Below are 20,059 nucleotides of genomic sequence, written 5' to 3' on the forward strand. Positions count from 1 at the left end.
TATTCACGGTATCGTGTTTAATAAAAAAATACGCCGCTGTGCAAAAGACCATAAGCCAAACTACTTATTTCTTGAAAAATATTTACAAAGAATGCTTACATTATTTTTTGCAGGAAGCCCAAAGTGGACATAAAGTTGAGTTTTACATATCTTAACCCCTTTGTATTTAAGAGGTTCTAAATTTTAACCTACAAAAGTACTATTAATAAATTGGTTGTTGTTAAAGATCATACTATTATTAAAATAATAATTAGATTCCGTGTTTCTTCCAAGAGGACCACATGGACCAAAACACAATTTTTCCCATTTGCCACTAGCAGTTTGTTCTATTGCTTTATCGAAATTCTGATTTAAATGTTCCAATATATATTTTGGTATCGACTTCAACAGAAAACCAGTCACTAAAGCATCGGCATAAATAAAATTCACACGGGGTATTGATAACTCAAGTCGCCTAAAAACAAAAAATATTCATCAAAAATACTATTTATGAAGGATATGAAGTTAGTCAATAGTCACATTAACTGTGCTGTAATGCGTGGGCATACATACTAATCTTCCTCTTAGAAGTTGTGCTAAATGGTCGAGTTCCTGGGGCCATAAAATAAAACAAAAATCCTTGAAGCAAGCTTTCAAAATTGCTGCATCGTAACTAGTAACTGACTTCAAGACGGCCATAAAGATTGGCGTCAATAATCTTTGTTACTTACCTCCATCCAACCACATAAAATCGTTGTTGATTTCTTTTAGGTTTTAATTTTATCAATTGCTTTCGTGATTCTGGCTTATCTACGTAAAATAGTATTTCTACTGCAACATCCTCCATTTCAGCGACGAAATTATATTCATATTTACGGTCGCTTTGATAGCATATAGCACCACGCACCTATATGAACATATATTTAACCAACTATATTAACTTTACTAGTCACAAATTAGTTGATCAATCCATCTTCCACAGCAACTGGATCCAATTTTTAATTTTATTTTACTTATCAACACTAAGGTAGTCTGTCTTCTTTAATGTATTGGAACCCTAGTGTAATACAAAACAAAAACTAATTATAACTCACCCTTAAAGTGCTGAACCTTATCTCCTCACTGAGCTGAAGCTGATCCTGTTTGAACGGGCCACCAATATTAGCCGAATATGCCGTCTCCAAACCGCTCAAAACCATTTTTGTTAAAGAAATATCACTTTGGACTGGCTTACCCTCAAACTAGAAACAATTATTAAATTTTACGGCACTTTGGTAAGTAAACGTTAAAATGTAAAGCTCATATAACTTTGTTGTTGTTTTAAACTAATTTGTTGATTAAAACCAAAATAAAGATTAGGAAGAGAAAACTTTGAACTACAAAAGACTTCTAGTTGACATGACTGTTGAAGACGATGCGACAGTGCATGATAAAGAAATTTAGAGAAATTTTATTCCAGCCTCTGTTTTAAAGAACTTCTGTTAATTACGCGAAAAGCTAGTCGTTCGCCTGAAGTACAATGCTTGCCTATTAACAGTAGTAATGCAGAATATTTAAGTGCAAAATAGTGTATAGGAGATGTCATTGGCTAGAATGTCCAACTGGAACACAAAGATCTTGATGATCACACTGATGATATTAGCAGAATTGGAGGCTGTTATACCTACACAGAATAACTAACCAATACAGGTGGCCTACATATTATAATTATTAGATTAGACATGAATACTTACCCTAGTCTGTTATATTATGTGGATACAAGTTATTAAATGTACAAAGAAATATTTGTAATTGACGGCCTTTAACGCCTGCGCACCAATCATAAACCAAATAAACCAAAGTGTCTAAGGTCACTAACCGTATCATTCCAATACAAATGAAAATCTTCGATATCGACGACTCCTGAATTCTTTTCAATAGCAATCCTATTTAAGTTCCTAACAACAAAGTTCACATATGAATATGTGATAAAGAATAACCCTTGCTGTTTTTGTCTGAAACATATTTAAAATACTTAAATGCGTTGCTCGATGAAAGCCTATATAAATAGATAATCTTTATTCTAATCAGTACAACATATTACGTACGAATTGTTATATAAAGGTGTTATATTATAATAGATGAAGATACTGGTAGCCAATTGTTTTTGTGACCGAAAAATTTTATTGACCTGATGATGAGTGGTCTCACGCTCAGTAATGCTAAATTGTATTTGCAATTGGAAGGTTTCCCCACAGCTTAGGAAAAATAACATTATAGGTAATAATGTTCCACTTACTAGGTGCAAAAAACTTAGCACGCAAGGTGTGCTGTTGGTAGGATATATTTTGTATCCGCCCGGATACCAACTAGCGTACACGAGGTATTAAAACCCACCACCGTGACCCACATATATAGGTAACTGATCGGCCTGTGTATATCCGCTTACAAATAGGCCGGTGTAGTTGTGTCGACTGACGAGAAGTAGTCATCTCCCATCAGTCGACATTCTGACCCTTACTCGAGCCACCACTAGGTGCAGGAGGTCACTTTGCCGTGCCCAAATAAGAGAAGCAGAGTGAACTCCTTTATGTCACAATATCTACTACAATATGGTTGCAACTTGTAAAGCAAAATTATTGCCAACATTAACTCACTGAAGTGTGGTAAGAGCATCGCCCAGTAAAACAGACGTGTTGACAAAACTGAACATAGTCGCTTGTAGCTTTGGCATCAGCTCCTCTCGTAACGACCTCATCAGTAAATTCTCTATGGTCAAACCTAAAAATAAAATATTTTCTTTTTCAGAGATTCTTAAAGCCAGTCCCTCACGTCGTCACGTATGTGTTAAATCATAAGTGTATTCGCAAAAGGACAATATTCGCAACATTTTTACCACATTTGTACTTTTTCGAGACGTGTTTTTTGATGCGCATGAAAGCACCCATCGTATCTTCACCAAGTTTCTCGCAAGCCATCACGTGTGCACAAAAATATTTCAATGAACGAATTTTCGTGCCTAAGTAAGGAACCCCGGTAAAATTCTTGAAAATTATGTCCGTGAAATAAACTAAGCCTACCATAAACTTCGGACGCATCCTTGAATATTTTATCTTAATAAAATATATCTAAATATAAAATGGAAATTCGTATATTTTCAGCGTCGCCGGGTAGACCTGAGCCTAGAATTAAGATTAATGCGTGACAAAACTTCGAGGACCGTGACGGTTGTGATTGCCTGTCTTCAGTAATTTATATTAAAGCAGCGACTTGGAAAATTAAAATAATTTTGCTGAACTCTAGAAATTTAAAGAGGACTGTAGTCATTTCGCTTACCATTTCCCATTGGATGATATTTCGCTACAACTGGAGGCGACCCAGATCCTGGCGTTGATATCTGTAAAGTTTTCAAAACAAAATTAGAAAAAATTATAGTAGGATTAAAAATTATAGTAGGATTAAAATATTTTTTTTCTTATATTTATTAGTTCCTAGAACCAAAAAAATAATTCTTTCTTATTAATAGGGTTAACGAAACAAATTTTACTGAAATTAATACCGTTAACTTTTTTAGATTTGAAATATTTAAACTTTAAATACTTAGTTGCAAATCAGGAATGTCTACTGAACACAAGCAGAATATGCACAGAAAACTGTGAGTAATATCTCATTTCTTTTGTACGTACATCCATGGATGACGTCACATTTGCGTGAAAAAACTATTTGTATTGCATCTTACATGTGTTTAGGTTTCCACTACTCACTCACGGCTTTACGACGAGATTACTCAGTAACTTAAAAAGAGCAAGATCTCTCGAAATAACTGATAAATTCGACCCCACGTTACACAACCCGTGGGACCTGTGTCAAGTTCTTCCAATTTAGTAAAAAAATCCACATGTAGGCAATAAACCCAACACATGTAACGTAACTGAACGCAAATATTTCCAATAAAGCTGATATTTAAACAAAAATACTTTCTCAAACTAAGCAATAATGTGGTCTTGCGTACCGGACGCGAATACCCGCTTTTATTGCATCGTCGATATGAAAAATGCGTGAAATGTGGTCGACTACGATGCATTTACCTTGCATAACGGTTCTTTTATCGTTTATTTGTTTTGCCAACCTCTGTATCGAAGCAGGATGTGTTAGCGAATCTGCTGATTCGTTCTTCGCATCGAAACAAAAATTAAGTTTCAATATTATGGTGGCGTAACCGCTCCTAGTCGTAGTTTCTGATACTCACGACCTTTACCTTAATACGGAGTCTGGATTAGGTATTGGATGGTTTTGTTTGATATATTTTTTTAACCTTGGACTGCCTCGATGGCCTATTTGTTTTGCGAGCGCGGTACGACAGCACTGAGGTCCCGGTTCAAATTCCGGGTTGGGTAAAGTGATATCAGGTTTATCTGCTCTATCAACCAGGAGTCTGGAATTTGTGCCTGATATGGCGATAGACTCGCTCCATATCACAACATGGTACGGAATACGGACTGGTTGCATCTCTGCCTACCTCTTCGGGGATACAGGCATGATATGGGCGTTTGAGTGTGTGTGTGTTTAATTTTTTAAAGTAATGCTGTTATATCTTTCGTCATTTATAAAACTATTGTAAAATAAACTTGCTACTTACCTCAAAGGTGTATTGGCATTTAGAAAGTTTAAAATTATTGAATCCTAAATCGACGGATGAACCGCTAAGTATAGCCATCACCATGCCCGTCATAATACATCCTTCGATAATTATACTGAAAGGAGGGCAAAAACGTACATATATAGCAAAACCAAATTTTAAAATAAATTATTCTTCAAAACATATAAATCTGTATTATGTATAGCTAAGAGCTCGCCGTATGTCTTTAGAATGTATGAGAAGTTGACTAACCCATATTCGGCCGTGGTATCATCAGTAACAATTATTGTAACACAATTTAGAATTTGCATTCACATTGAATTTGAATTTAAAAAGAAAACGATTATTAAATTTTAATCGTATAGTACCAAACTTTAGTGGAGTAATTTATTCATAGCTTATATTTTTGATATTATAAAGAATCCTTGGTTTTGATCGTTAAACTACATAACACTAAGTTTAGAGAAAATAACGGCATTCTCTTGAATTAGTCGGATCAACACTCTATAATGAATCAATCAACCCCACAAAACCAACAGGAATGAAAGGACATTAACGAAAGTAGATGAACTAAAATTAGTATGTCAAAATCGTACGGAGTTGCAACTTGTAGTTTCTACATACTTCTATACAATACAGGCTTTATATTTGTATGTATCTCATGAAAAACCTTTATCAATTTCTCTTTGCAATTTTGATCTTCTCTTATCAAACTTATTCAGACGTCTATAAAAGTCAGTCAACACTTGACTCATCTCATAAAGCCTAAAGGCAATTTTGAGGTCGAAACACATTCAGCTATAAATAACATTAGGTAGCGTTGCTAAATTCAAGTGGGTTAGTAGACCGCCGTCATTCACGTCTGCCTGAAATAGGGCTAACTTTTAAACTGAATAACACTGACGAAATAAAGCAGTCGGTGCACGATTCGTGGGAGAATTTTAAATTGTTGCCTAACTTTTCCGTTCAGCACGTTCAAGACGATAGCAATATTGAATGATGGAAACGTTTGAAGGTTAGGTAATAGTTTGGCACCTTTTATAAGAGATACTGAATTACATCATTTTTCTTTATTGCGCTTCCATTGCGCTCGCCATCCTGAGACATGAAATGTAAGTCTTATTATATCCAGTAGTTACACTGGCTCTAATGTCCTTCTAACTGGAACACAACAGTAACTACACACTGCTGCTTGGCGGCAGAAATAAACAATGCGGTGATACCTACCCAGGCGGACTCTCACATATGAGAGACCTACCACCAGAATTTTATTTTAAACTGAGTCGATAAAATTTGTTGAAATTTATGTTGGAATCCACAAAACTTACCCCAACTGCCCCATATTTTCCACTTGTTGGAATCTAAACGGTGAATTTTCATAAAAGTTTTGATCTTTAACGTCATATATAATATCGGATTTATTTCTGAACGCTACATAGTTACCGCGAACGATTATTTTGCTTAAACTAGCACCGATTTGCATTACGTTTGAAGGTAGCATGAAATTCACTTCTGGCATCCATAGATAAGGCAAATCATCTAATTCCAAATCTGCTAGAGTGCTAAAAACAAATATAAGAATTAAACTTCAAACCCTAAACTAGGAATCTTTAACAGCCTTCAAATGATCGGAAATATTGGGAATTACCTGATGGTTCATAAGAAATAACAAATCTGCTACCATGACTTGTAATATTTATCTTTCAAAAGTTAATTCTATCATTTATATTTAAACTATTTTACTAGAAATACTAGTTCAGTACTCACATTTGCATTTGATTATCAGAATGGTAATAGCCTTTGGAAAGTTTGTATGGGTCTTGCATGCGTCTCACATACACATTCATGGATTTATATCCGTAATTTTCTTTCAATGCCTGTAATAATAAAACAATCTGAAGTGTCAAAGAACAATTTTATAAATCATAAAATTGCATATCTAATGGGATGTGAAACTTACCCGTAAAATAGCGTTCTCTAAAGGAGTCTTGTATTTTTCCCAATTGTTTTTAAAAGATTGAACAACATCTAAAAATCAACATAAAATATTTGCAAATAGGAATACACTACTACGTCCGTATGTTTCAAATAAGTCGACAAAACATATGTAAATCTCTCGGGTCTGTTGAGGGACTCCTTTTTCCGCACTTAGCCCGTAGCAAGTCGGGCCGTTGTGCGTGATATGCCAGCTATACGTCTGGGCAGCCCAACTTATTACAGAAGCGCCGGATCTTCCTGGTTCCTCCTCTCATGAGTCTTATTAGATTAACAATAAAATATTATACAAAATCATAAATCTTACCACTAGTAAAATATTCAGTAATGTTCCTCTCAATCATTAGAGCCTCTATTCGAGATAACATAAAGGCTATAAACCACGCTATGTATATTGCCATTCCCTCAGATTTAAGTCTTGAAAGATTCACAAGGTCTTCGTAAGATTTATCAAATAACAGAAATGCATTTATCAGAAAAGTAATATTCCAATGTATCCATTAATATGAAAATTCAATTATTTCTACTTTCAATTATTACTTTAGATAAGAAAAGTGACCGACGAAGTTAATAAATATTAAGAAGTCAAGCAAGAAATCGGCTTAACGTTATGAATAAATACAAAATAATATTTCATGTTTTTAGCTTTTTAGTCGCAGTCAGTGGTAAAAATAGATCTGCATTGCGAAGAAATTATGAAAGTGGTAAGTTAATTGGTATAATAAGCCTTATATAATCTAGAAATAACGCGCCTTATGCATTTTGCAGAACAAAAGAATCTGAAATACGCGTGTACATAGAAAACGTAAAATACACTGTACTGTGCCTGTACAGAGGGTTCACTTTGCCGTGCCCGAAAAAAAAACGGATTTGAGTCATAATCAATACACACATAAATAAATCTGAAACACTAATCTATTTTACGATCATTACACCAGTTTTTATAAATATATTTACGAGCATTAATCTTATACTTTCAGAAAGGAAAGATCATACCAAGCCGCGTCATTTATATCGAGCCGTTACCGCCAAATTATCGTAAGCGACACTTTTGTCAAAAATGCGTTTTTTATCATAAGTAGTATTTTAAGCCACTACGGACCTAACCCTGTGGTCGTTTCCCCCCAAAATAAAGCCGTTGTAAAGTTATAGCAAGTGCTAAAATTATCGTGAATATATATATTTTTAAATCCATAACGTAACCGACAGCAAGAATTTTTGTCGTAAGTGCCATGCGATCGATTATTTGTAGCGCAAGTGACCCTATATTTCCCACATAGGTGATGGACTTTGAGGCTTTTACTATAAACAAACCTTTCAAGACCTGGTTATTTTGACAAATTTTTGATGTGACAAACATCGTTCTGATTGAATTATAAGTTGCAGATAGTAAATTCCAGAATTATCTTATAAAGGTACAAAACACAGAAATAGATCTAGTAGTAATGTTCGCAAAATATCATACGATTATTTCATAAACTACAATGGAAATAATGTGTGTCAACAATTTTTACTTAAAACGCTAAACATATTCCAAATATCTTTGAGATACACCATCTGAAATGCCAATAAAATTCTGAATACCACTCGAGGTGGCAGAAGAACTCGTCGTCCTCATAATAAATTAGATGAAGTAGAAGTCGCACAGTTAAAATCATTCATTGAGATGTTGCCTGCTCTTCCATTCCACTATTATCGCAATAAAAGGACTAAATTATATTTACCTCAAGAATTTCAGAACATTTCGTTTTCGTATTTACAGTATGTTGATCACTTGAAAGGAAACAATCTAGAATCATTAGTGTTACCAAAAACAGTATTTCGTTATATATTTAAAACAGATTTTAATATCGGATTCTATCTCCCTAAAGAAGACAAATGTGCTTATTGTGAGTAATGCAAAAACTTGTCACTTAAGAACAGAATTTTTTTTGAACAAACCACTGAATATTAAAATCACATTCTAGATGAAGAAAGATGCAAGCCACTGTTTTTAGAAGACCACAAAAATGAGCAAAGTAGCTGATCCTAACTCCTTATGCGTTTGCTTTGATTTAGAAAAAGACCTCAATACTTCTCATGACAAAAGTGTGACCTTAAATTTTATTAGTGTGACTTATTGTGACCCGAGAAAATATACATACTAAAATGAATGTATATACGAAAGTGGAACAAGGAATGGATATTGTTACGTGTAGGGGTGAAAGCCAAGAAAAAAAGAGGCTGTAATGAAATAGTCACAGTTCTGTATAAGTTTTCTTTTTTCTTTATTGCTTTGAATAACGATACGACCGCCCATAAACAGTAAAATCACCATCCAATACCTTGAATCACACAGTATTGTTTGGTATTCCACTGTGCTCGCCATCCTGAGACGTGAGATGTTAAATCTCATTATGTCCAGTAGTTATACTGGCTACAATGTTGTTCCAACCGGAACACAACGACGGAAATAGACATTGCAGTGGTCACATATGAGAGACCTACCACTTATTTGAATATGATAGACCAAAAAAGTACCCATACTGTGGTTAATCTATATTCTGATCGCTGTGTCGGGCAAACAGGAACCATGCAATGATATCTATGTTAATTAATTTCTTGAAAACCGCAATAACAAATAAAGATAACTTATCTTTTACCTGGACACACTATGATGCTTTGTTAATTCTATTCATAACAGTTAAAAGATTTGTTCGTAATAAAACAGTATGGGCTCCCTCTTAGTGGTCAACTATCATTACTAATGCTAGACATAATCCTAAAAGCTACATTGTAAATGTTTTCAAGTATGGAGACTTCATGGATTGAAAGATCTTTTCACAAGCTTTATTGCTAGCTAAATTTAAAATTAATTTTAATTCTTTAAGAGTGGTGCAATTTCATAAAAATATTCCTATTATTAAATATCAATATGGATTTTCGAAAACAGTGACAATGTCGAAATAGATATGGATTTTATCATCAGATCGAGAGCAAACAGTGCTATCACCCAAAATTGACGTACACTTTTATACGCCGTAGGCCTCAAAATTTCAGTAGCTAAATACAAAGATTTATAGGAGCTATGCAACAAAATCGTAATACCAAACAGATACCATCAAGAATATTCAAGTATGAGGCATGACCGAACCATACGTGATGCTTTAGCTGAAACGGATGAAGATAAGGATGAGGAGAATTGAATATATTTCACTTCATTCTACAAGTACTAGTACATAATCTGATTGGTCCCACGTTTAATATATTTATTATTAAATTATAACATTTTATTTTAAAACCATGATGGAACAATATCTGGTGTTAAGTGAAAACGGACGAAGATGGTTCGTACCAGAAGAAAAACTTTATTTCATATCATTAATTCCATTTTAAGTTTAACTAACCTTGATCTTGTTACGCGAAATGTTCAATATAACAAAAATATAATTTTTAAATATAATACTAGGTACTATTTCATTTGAAAACCTTCTAAAATATCTATTTATTTATCAAATATAGTTTTTTGGATATGGTAATATTGACAGATCTTTTTATCGTAAATGCCAAAATAACCTTAGATTATGATGGCAAAATTAATGTAAGCGACATAAAAGGCATAAAGACTTAATATTTTTGAGTTTTTTTTAATTATATATATAAATGTATAAAAATAATGAATGTGTGTAAAATTTCAGTTTACTTGCATAATTCCTTTTGAAAATATTTAAAAAAAACCTTCTCCTGTAAAATTTGTTTTTTGTCGGTTGCACTAAAACGGCGGTAAAGGCTCGATATAATCTTTAAGCAATAAGCCTTAACAATTTGATGGATCTAATATGAAGTAGAGCATCATGTAACTTCTTTGTTGTAGATAAAATTAACAGCGTCGAAGAAGACTATGCCAATCAACCAGACGACTCTGATATCAATGACAATATTATGAAACTATCTTATACCAAAAAAGATGATCAGAACTGCTGGATGTCACTAAATGCTAAACAATATTTTGAGATCATGGGTGAATTTGAAGGTACGAACTTACAACTTCTATTCATCAGTTTGAAATACCTAAGATTAATTAATCACAAGGCGTATGTTTGTAGTGATAGAGTGTGGTAGAGTGTAGCAAATTTGGTTCACGTAATAATTTTTTAATAAAAATAAATTACGAGACAATCAAGCCACTTGATATTAAGCGTCACGAGTACTATTAAACAACAGCAACAATTTCCCAAACTTTGAGTTCCATTGCCATGTGCTCGCTCCGTAACATTAGATGTTAAATTTCGTAACGTTCAGCACTCTCATACATACATACATAACATCACGCATTTTATCCCAGAAGGGGTATGCAGAGGCGCAACTAGGGCACCCACTTTTCGCCAAGTATGTTCCGTCCCATGATGTGATAGGGGGCGAGCCTATCGCCATATCGGGCACAAATTCCAGACTCCGGGCTGATACTGAGCAGAAAAAACCTAAATATCACTTTGCCCGACCCGGGATTCGAACCCAGGACCTCAGAGCGCTATTGTACCGGACGTGCAATACAACTACGCCACCGAAGCAGTCAGTTCAGCACTCTCGCTACCATAATATTCAAAACCAGAGATTAACTGTGCTCTATCAATATAAATAGTTGTACAAACAAGCAGCCTTGATATCACTTGTCTATGAATAGATTAACTTGGCCCAAATGGTAACGTTTTCTCACAGAAAACATTCCAAAAGATTAATGAACCTACACCTATCACCATTTTCAAAAATTGGTAAATTACTACAGCTAAGATTTTCTCTTGCTTGATAAAATTTCAGAGCACTACGAGAAAATTAGAAGTAACTATCACAAACAAGTAGGGGCGAAGCTTGATAAAGAAATGCTTCAAGTAAGTTGATTTCTTTTTATTTATTAAGAGAGCATTTGTTCGCAGCACCGTCAAGGTACAAACATATCCCGGAATAATGCACTTATTCGTTTTTTTATTAACGGGTTTAGTCTATATGCCAAAATTTTTCAAGGAATTTTGTCTATTATTGATGGCTGAAAAAAAGCAATAGTGTTTTGGAATATATTATTATATTGAAACACGTTTTACATCTGGATACATTCGTTACAATAGGAGCATGGGAAGCGGCTGACTCTATATAATAAGCACTAAATATTTTGTAGTGCTAAATAAGGAATGCGTGCAATTTAATATTGAGTTGGTTGATTAATAATATACGATGCAATAAATAGGCGCATCACTTCCATTCCTTTAAAAAAATTAGTTATAAAGGTAAAAATTGCCAAAACATAATATGAATACGATTTCTAAAAGTAATGTAAAACAAGAATATTTATCCAAGATTCCTTAAAGATTTAAAAATGTATAAATTGTTTATATATATTACAATCTTAAATATATTGCTATGCAGTTCGATTATAAGTTTACAATACCAGTAAGTAGGCAGAGAATTAAACATTTTCTTCGAACAATCACCTCAACTCACATTTTCCTTCTTATAACATGTACCTTGTGCAGGCCATGTTGGAGATCAGAGGCATGGCGGAGCGCGAGATTCACAAAGCAAAAGGAAACATCAATCTAATACCAGCAGGACTCAATTTAGGCGGCTACTGTATGATGAGGATGAAGGACTCCATTCTGTAAGTGGTGTTTGTTATAATTATTATTTATAGATAGGTCAACTTCTGCAAATAAGTTTCGCGTATTTGACCTTAATAACGTCAACGGTAGAATTAATTAATGAAGATATAATTAAAACAAAGAAATATATTATTCTGGTAACTTAATAAAAAAGGCAAAAAGAAACTGTTATGCAATCAACGAAGAGTGAAAGGATGTTTTTTTCATGCGCTCCGCGATGGTACTTGTAATTAGGAACAAAAAGAAATTAATCAACAAACGAAACTACGTATCCTCTAAGGAACGTAATTTCTCCCTACTGTTATAAATCTAATGCGAGTACGAGAACAATTTGTTTAAGCAATTAGTAAAAATATTTATTTTTAAGGAACTTGGGTAAGGGTTTGTACACTTAAGTTTACAAATTACATCTGCAAAACTTTATAATAAATAAACTTTATTTTTTATGAATATATTCACCTCTCTAAATTAATGATCGCGTAGTTGTACAACCATTTAGGTCCTGGATTCTAGGTACAAATCAGAAAAAAATTACCCATGGAATTATTAGGATTGTATTAGAAATGTAGCTTTGCGATTGAAATTGTGGCCGCTGTGAGTAAAGGCGTCATATCACGTTACGGAACGCGAATAAAATAATATAATGAGTGTACCTACTCCATAAACTTTGGAAATGGATTGTTTATATATTTCATGGGTAACAATTAAAAACATAAAATCATAAACGAAACAATAAGCATAAAATCGCAACATTGCAATTGCGACAGGCCAGTTTTCATTAAAAACTCAATAACTATAATATGGAATTTATTATACAATGCATTCAACCGAACAATAGGAAAATCATGAATCATGAGTTACATCACTCAGTAAAAAAAAGACCTTACGACACGACATTGACCTAATTTTTTATGGCGTACCACACGAAATTTCTAACCAGACATTAATCGCCTTATAGAGCACCGTAATATCGCTATTATCAAGCTACTTTGAGGAATAGTATGCAATAAAAGAAGGTATGGCGGGAGCATGTGTTTCGTATTTTTGTTTTGACAAATCGCTGCTTTATTATTACAAGGTTCTATGTTATTAAATACAAATTAAATTATATACGTCCCTATATGTATTTCTTTTTCGTCCGTCACTGTACCTAGTGAGAAGGGCAATGGAGGCAGTGTATACCTACTTGCTATCAAATAATATGTGACTTACTCGTTTGTTGGCTTTTGCTCAGCGTTTATCAATAGAGATATGGTTAAGTAATACTTAGATATTAAAAATTGCTCTTGTATTATACCTGGCCGATAACTTTATTTATTTTTATACGTATCTCAGAAAGGCTATAATTATAAAATATATTTGAATCACATCCCTCTATTGAACTCGTTAAAAACTTTGATATAAACCACATAAATATCCATGGTAGCAAATTACCGGAATTAAAAATAACCAACTTATTAATCCAGGAATGATCTACCTGTGTTCGAAATTTCAACCATATCCGTTCAGTTATTTTTGCGTTGATTTCTAACAAACATCCAAACATTTTCACAAATTTTCACATTTATAAGATTACACTATTAATAAGAAGTAAGATAAATAAGATTTCTCGTATGAATCCAGAGACGGCATATAAAAAAATATATTGCGTGACCGCGTCATGCAATTTTTCACTTGTTCTTACACAACATTTTATTCGTGACACCAAACCGTATTCCTAAACATTCATGCCAACTTTAACAGGAAAAACATTCATTCCAGCTTCTTCCACCGAATGAAACTACGCAACGATACGCATTTCCGTATAAACTTCCTGCAAAACGACTTGCACGACATGTCGCTAACAGTGCGCCTGTCCTTGCACGACCTCCATTTAGTGGGCGCTTACGAGAGGTCACCGACAGATAAGGACCCTTCCATCCTGTTCTACGCGCCCTCTTATGGGGAAATCGAGTAAGTTTTTAAACTTTTACTGGGATTACAGATACTTACTTAGCTCTAATTACTTATAAAATTCTATTTTCAAATTTCCTACTTTTGTTCATAAGACGACTTTTGAAAAATAAGCCAAAGATACAATAAAAAATAATGTAATTATAGCCTAAGATGTTTTTATTACAAATGTCATTGATTATAGCATCATATTTTTATCGACTAGACTGATAAACATACTAAAAACAGTATCCTGTTATTTTGTAATTTATTATTAATAGCTTGAACGAGTCAAGGCATGTGAAGCGTGTAATTTCCGATCCCGAAATATATGAATGATATAACGTGTGGGATGCTTCCTTACTATAACTTTTATGTATCCCTTGTTTTATAGATTTTTGCTGAAAAACGTGAATTATAAAATGGAAGGCCGGCTTCGCTTGTTAAAAGACAGATTGATTATTGAATTGGTGATTTCCGAATTGTTAATTGAAGATATCCTGATGACAGTAAATATTTCAACAAATACCTATATTTTATCCTTAGATCATTAACTTATCATTTTAATGTTATAATGAACACATCATTAAGACGCCCTCTTCAGGATAACGGTGCGCTAAGTGTTAACCATATTTTTAAAATCTATCTATAATATTATGTTATGATTACTTTTTTTATAAGGGACATAATGTTTTATTCATTTAATAATGGAAATATCACCAAAATTGTTGATTCCATGCGTCTCCTCCTTAAAATACCCATCCATGAAAACAATAGTGTCTTCTAAATAATAGTATTTAGATAATGTAAATAATTATATTATTCGTTTTTTTAAGATATTATTTGTAAATGTTTACATTTTTCCGCCCGTGGTCCGTGTATATATGAACCGAAATGCTCATGCTCAAAGCCGTTTGCTCGAGGGAGCCTTTGCCTAAAGAATTTATCTTGTTACTCCTTTTAATAGATACGGCAATCAACAAAGACATTTTTTAAGATTTTTTTAAATTATTTACGATAAGTAGGTGCCCTAGTTGCACTTTTGCCTACCCCTTCGAGGATGAAAGCGTATTATTTGTGTGTTTTAATAATATTATTACTGGTTTAATTTATTTCTTTATTTAATCAATATATTCATTTCTTTTCAGTACTTTAATAAAGAACTTCCTGGAAAACCATTAAGGCTTCGCAAAGAAAATTTAGGTAACGTCCATTTTATAAATTCTTGTAAGTAATCATTTTTTCGCGAATATAAATCTGAATTTTCTACATCATATGAATTGATTGGAAACATTTTTAAGCAAAATTAATGAATATTTAATATCTTTTCTTAATTAAGAACTTCAATTAGAACAGTAAAGGACAAACGACTCAATTGGCTATTAAAAATTATGTGGATTACGAATTCCCTAAACTCTATCTAACTTCTTTCAAAGCTTAAATTTTAATTTCGCATCTACCGTATATACACTAATGAAAACATATGTTAAAAAACTGCTGCAGCTGTATAATGTACCATTTGTTTCAGAGGATTTCCTAGATAGACTGAAGACCGATCTTGACAAATGGTTAAAAGACTATTTCAACGACTATCTAATGTATTCTACTGCTTTGAGTTCGCCTAATCAACGCTTTTTGTTAGTAAGAGTAATTAACTATGTTACACTGTTAAACTATGTTATCAATCAAAGTTTTAAGTACCAGGCTTCCTCAAATCTGATTTACAAATATTTTTAATAATTTTGTTTAAAATAACAAGCTGTTTTCCGAGGTTACGTTCCGTAATAGTCCTTTTCAATTAAATTGTAACCAACGCAACTTCTGTGAAATGTTATATTTGCCGATGTGCCCACAAAATCGGTTCATCCGTTTTAAAAATAAGCCCGATAAAATAACAAAATTTAAAAAGCAGTTTTCATTTTTTTTGAAACTCAAACAAACATTTCACTTGTATTTAATCTTAAAAGCATATTCAATTTTTTTTAATCACACACGACTTACTTGTATTTAATTGCTTTGATATATTGGCATTTAAAAAAAATAAGATATTTTTAGAGAAGCTGAACAGGAACGAACGATGCTTCTCAACGAATACGCAGATGGAGCATTAGAAGTAATTAAAAACAGAATCCTAAGATTTAGCGGAAACCTGATCAAAATACCCACATTCACGATTTATGGGGCAACTAGAATGGTAAAATTTAATTAAACATGTTTTACAATACTTAATTTTACTTTAAGGATTTCACCGATCCCTTATGTCCCAGATAATTGACTTTCTGATACATAATTTAATCTACAAATAAACGTATTGTTTATTTGGTGTAAACATAACTGCCCCTTGGCATTAGGTATAACGACAACGTCTCTTTTTTAACAATTTTCACCTATAACTTATCTGTTCCGAATTTTTTGCGGCTTATGAATCCAAAAGTTGATTTTATAGTAAATAAGTTCCGATAGGCAACCAGGGTCTGTATTAGCAAGTGGTGAAACCATTCCTTAAAGTATATCGTACCTTCGGTGAGACAAGAGCGCAAATGTTAAAAATTCTAGAGTTAAGTATGACAATGCACCTTAAAAACATTATTTTATCCTTTGAATTTGTAAGGCATATTTTATGCAAAAAAAATTAAGATTAATATAGACAGAATAACACAATAAACATGATATGACTCAACAAAAAGCTTCAAATGTCTCTAGTGTAAATTTACATAACATCCAATTGTGCCCTTATCTCACCAAAGATACGTTATATCAGTCAATCAGCTTGTCTCCGTCCACTGCTGAACGTAGGCCTCCCCAAGCGCCAACCATGCCGGAGTTGAGCAGCCCAAACTACATATATTATATGCCCTATAAATATTTAGATGTATTAATGAATTAGTTTATTAATTTATAGTTAATAAGATTAAAGGACGGCCACCTGAGAGGTCTGGACAGTTTGTACCGACGCTCAGTCGCTACGGGGCATGACGCAGGCAAAGTTCGAAAAGTAGACTTCATTGTGGGCTTCAGTAATTTAAAGGTAGGTAAACATAATCTTGTTAATGACAGTATTAGTAGTCATATTTTCAGCTTATTACACTAGAAAAAATATTTAAATCCACGAAACAAAAGATAGTGGCGTACATTTTTTATTACAATTGAATGACGAGACGTGCATCCCATTTGCCTAAACAGTAGCAACACCATACAAAACTTTGAATTACAGAGTACTCTGTTGTACTCCACTGCACTCGCCACCGAAACATGAAATATTAAGCCTCATAATACCCGGTAGTTACATTGGTTCCAATGGCCTTCGAAGCGGAACACAGAAGTGTATGCATATCCTGAGTCCTGCATAGCGATATAGACATCGCGATTATACCCGGAAGGCACCACGCATATGCAAAACTTACCACCAGTATTTAAAAAAACATGGTAGTCTCACATTCAAATTCTGATAAATAAAAAGGTTTATATATGAGATTAAACATTCATATTGTTAATTTCACAAAAGTTGTAAATGATTTACAGGTGGTTTACAAATATGAAGCAGTATTGCCTACAGATACACCACCCATATCCGGACTTTTGATATTATCAGCTGACGAACTGACAGCTCGTCTTGGTCTGTCGTTGGTCGAAGATCCAGAAGCTGTAGATATAGACATTGACTTCATACAGCAAATGAAGTGAGTTAAGAAACGTAGAACTTATTGTTTCTGTAGTGGCTTCGTAAAGTTGTTTTTAAAATGTGGTATTACCAAGCCCTGAGAATTAACGCCGTTAAACTTGCTAGCAATTGTTGGTGTTATTCCGCTAGCCTCTAACAGAGCTGAGTAGCTATTGCTTTACATAGATGCTTCAGGCTACATCGGAGGACTTTTTTCATAATAACGATGGTCGCTTATTTGTTGCTTCAGACTACTATTATTATAATGAGATATTAGAAACAATCATAATACTAAATCAAACAGTTTCAATTTACATGCTGACATCGGTTTTTAATAAATAAAATTTATTCCATTTGTAGGCCAGAATCATTAACTGTGGAAGGGCCGGCTAACAGAATGATCGCGAACTTTAAGCATTTGCTCGAACATCACATCATTGCAATTATGTCGAACACTTTAATTCACAGTATTAAGAAGCTGAGAAGTTTACCTAAATGCGGTAAATAAACCCCGAATCCATTTTTTTATTTTATTGAATTTATCGATCATATTATGATAAACATCTTGTTTCTATTTTTTAATTTCCGTCAATCATAGCCCTAGAATCGATACACTAATCGAGAAACTAATTATATTTCGATTATAAAACATGTGATGCCATCAAGATTTTAATTTGGATATTAATGATAAATTTTGGTAATAACTGACTACAGGCATTTTTACTTTAATTACTTATACTTACTTAATAATTTTCTATTCTAGAACCTCAGCTGTTCCAATATATTGAACTAGACAGGAAAGAACATAATGTTGTGCTAAATAGCAGTGAACCCGGCGATATTGTGAAAATAATACCCAGTATTGTAGCGAATGATAATACACAAGTTTTACATGGTAACGAACAAGAAACAGACGATGACGTTCAATCTGATAGCCATGGTTCCTCAATTCACTTTGATAGTATTGTGTCAGATCACATGGAAATTAAAGGAAGCCCTCTAGAAATATCTTCTGACGATGAAACAAGCGACGATAACTATCTTAGAAGACATCATAAAATTTTAGCAAAACAGAAAAAGATTAAAGAAATTAAAAAATTACCTATCTCGAAAAATAAAAAAACATGAAGTAGCAGTGAAATATGAAGTGCAAACTTAATAAAAAGGCATATTAAAACTGAAAAAAAAATTATAGTCTTATTATTTTCACTTAATTTGGGTAGGTAGATCCCTCTTATACGCCATTACAGCTGGGTAAACGCCTTAAACCGCATTCCGCAATATCTATTTCTACCTAAAATTCTAACATATTGGATAAGGTGGGAATAAATGGTCACGCGTGGGAGACGGACCAGACGCATTGAGCGTGTTGTGTGGTAAGAGTAGGTTTTCCATATATATTATAACTAGCTTTTGCTCGCGGCTCCGCCCGCGTTATAAAGTTTTTCAGGCTAAAGTTTTCCATTATAAAAATAGTAGTTTCCCGGGAGCCTATGTTCTTCCCAGGGTTTCAAACTGTCTCCATACCAAATATTATCCTAATACGTTGGGTAGTTTTTGAGTTTAACACGTTCAGGCAGACAAATTCAGCGGGGGACTTTGTTTTATAATAAATTTTTGTATAACTTTTTAAGGGGAACAATCCCGTCATACATCATTGTTGCATAACTTTAACCGTTTACGCAGCGCACGCAACGGAAGCTCTCAAAACTAATAATTTTTCCCCGTTTTTGCAACATGTTTCATTACTGTTCCGCTCCTATTAGTCATAGCGTGATGATATATAGCCTATAGCACTCCAAGAACAAAGGGCTATCCAACACAAAACGAATTTTTCAGTTCAAACTGGTAGTTCCTGAGATTAGCCATTACTGCTCCGCTCCTATTGGTCATAGCGTGATGATATATAACTTAGAGCACTCCACAAACAAAGGGCTATTCAACACAAAAAGATATTTTCAGTTCGAATCAGTAATTGCTGAGATTAGCCATTACTGCTCCGCTCCTATTGGGTATAGCGTGATAATATATAGCCTATAGCACTCCACGAACAAAGGGCTATCCAACGCAAAAAGAATTTTTCAGTTTGGACCGGTAGTTCCTGAGATTAGCCATTACTGCTCCGCTCCTATTGGTCATAGCGTAATGATATATAACTTAAAGCACTCCATAAACAAAGGGCTATTCAACACAAAAAGATATTTTCAGTTCGAATCAGTAGTTGCTGAGATTAGCCATTAC

General features: G+C 33.6%; 2 protein-coding genes across 4 annotated transcripts; one reads left to right on the plus strand and one right to left on the minus strand.

The window, feature by feature from the left end:
* Window positions 1-37: 37 nt before the first annotated feature.
* Window positions 38-7,274, minus strand: LOC115439899. 2 transcript variants are annotated; one of them, XM_030163960.2, is made up of 11 exons: window positions 6,900-7,274; window positions 6,558-6,625; window positions 6,365-6,474; window positions 5,926-6,159; window positions 4,598-4,712; window positions 3,295-3,355; window positions 2,616-2,739; window positions 1,838-1,973; window positions 1,074-1,220; window positions 711-886; window positions 38-454 (listed from the first exon to the last, which is right to left on the minus strand). In XM_030163960.2, exons 1-11 carry the CDS (start codon window positions 6,991-6,993, stop codon window positions 184-186), a joined length of 1,536 nt encoding a protein of 511 aa, XP_030019820.1. In that variant the 5' UTR covers window positions 6,994-7,274; the 3' UTR covers window positions 38-183. The 2 variants fall into 2 exon arrangements, with proteins under 2 accessions (XP_030019820.1, XP_037294550.1); XM_037438653.1 differs by lacking the exon at window positions 38-454 and adding an exon at window positions 474-591.
* LOC115439898 lies at window positions 7,182-19,007 on the plus strand. Of its 2 annotated transcripts, XM_037438652.1 has the most exons (14): window positions 7,206-7,296; window positions 7,573-7,630; window positions 10,446-10,604; window positions 11,390-11,460; window positions 12,100-12,224; window positions 13,987-14,178; window positions 14,552-14,666; window positions 15,306-15,360; window positions 15,686-15,794; window positions 16,213-16,351; window positions 17,060-17,185; window positions 17,680-17,837; window positions 18,179-18,318; window positions 18,582-19,007. In XM_037438652.1, the coding sequence occupies exons 1-14, from the start codon at window positions 7,288-7,290 to the stop codon at window positions 18,944-18,946; spliced, it is 1,821 nt and encodes a 606-aa protein (XP_037294549.1). In that variant the 5' UTR covers window positions 7,206-7,287; the 3' UTR covers window positions 18,947-19,007. The 2 variants fall into 2 exon arrangements, with proteins under 2 accessions (XP_030019819.1, XP_037294549.1); XM_030163959.2 differs by lacking the exon at window positions 7,573-7,630 and having other exon boundaries at window positions 7,182-7,296.
* Window positions 19,008-20,059: the final 1,052 nt, after the last annotated feature.

The sequence above is a fragment of the Manduca sexta genome, chromosome 14 (genome assembly GCF_014839805.1).
Source record: "Manduca sexta isolate Smith_Timp_Sample1 chromosome 14, JHU_Msex_v1.0, whole genome shotgun sequence".
Taxonomy (NCBI): domain Eukaryota; kingdom Metazoa; phylum Arthropoda; class Insecta; order Lepidoptera; family Sphingidae; genus Manduca; species Manduca sexta.

Excerpts from the sequence above, each read along its gene's own strand:
- LOC115439899 (XM_030163960.2), bottom strand. The coding sequence starts at position 6,993 with ATGGCAATATACATAGCGTGGTTTATAGCCTTTATGTTATCTCGAATA. Across the intron at positions 6,160-6,364 it reads TCTGATAATCAAATGCAAAT|CACTCTAGCAGATTTGGAAT; the intron begins GTGAGTACTGAA and ends ATTTGTTTTTAG. Across the intron at positions 4,713-5,925 it reads GAAAATATGGGGCAGTTGGG|TATAATTATCGAAGGATGTA; the intron begins GTAAGTTTTGTG and ends CCCTCCTTTCAG.
- LOC115439898 (XM_030163959.2), top strand. The coding sequence starts at position 7,203 with ATGAATAAATACAAAATAATATTTCATGTTTTTAGCTTTTTAGTCGCA. Across the intron at positions 17,186-17,679 it reads TGGGCTTCAGTAATTTAAAG|GTGGTTTACAAATATGAAGC; the intron begins GTAGGTAAACAT and ends AATGATTTACAG. Across the intron at positions 18,319-18,581 it reads GAGAAGTTTACCTAAATGCG|AACCTCAGCTGTTCCAATAT; the intron begins GTAAATAAACCC and ends TTTCTATTCTAG.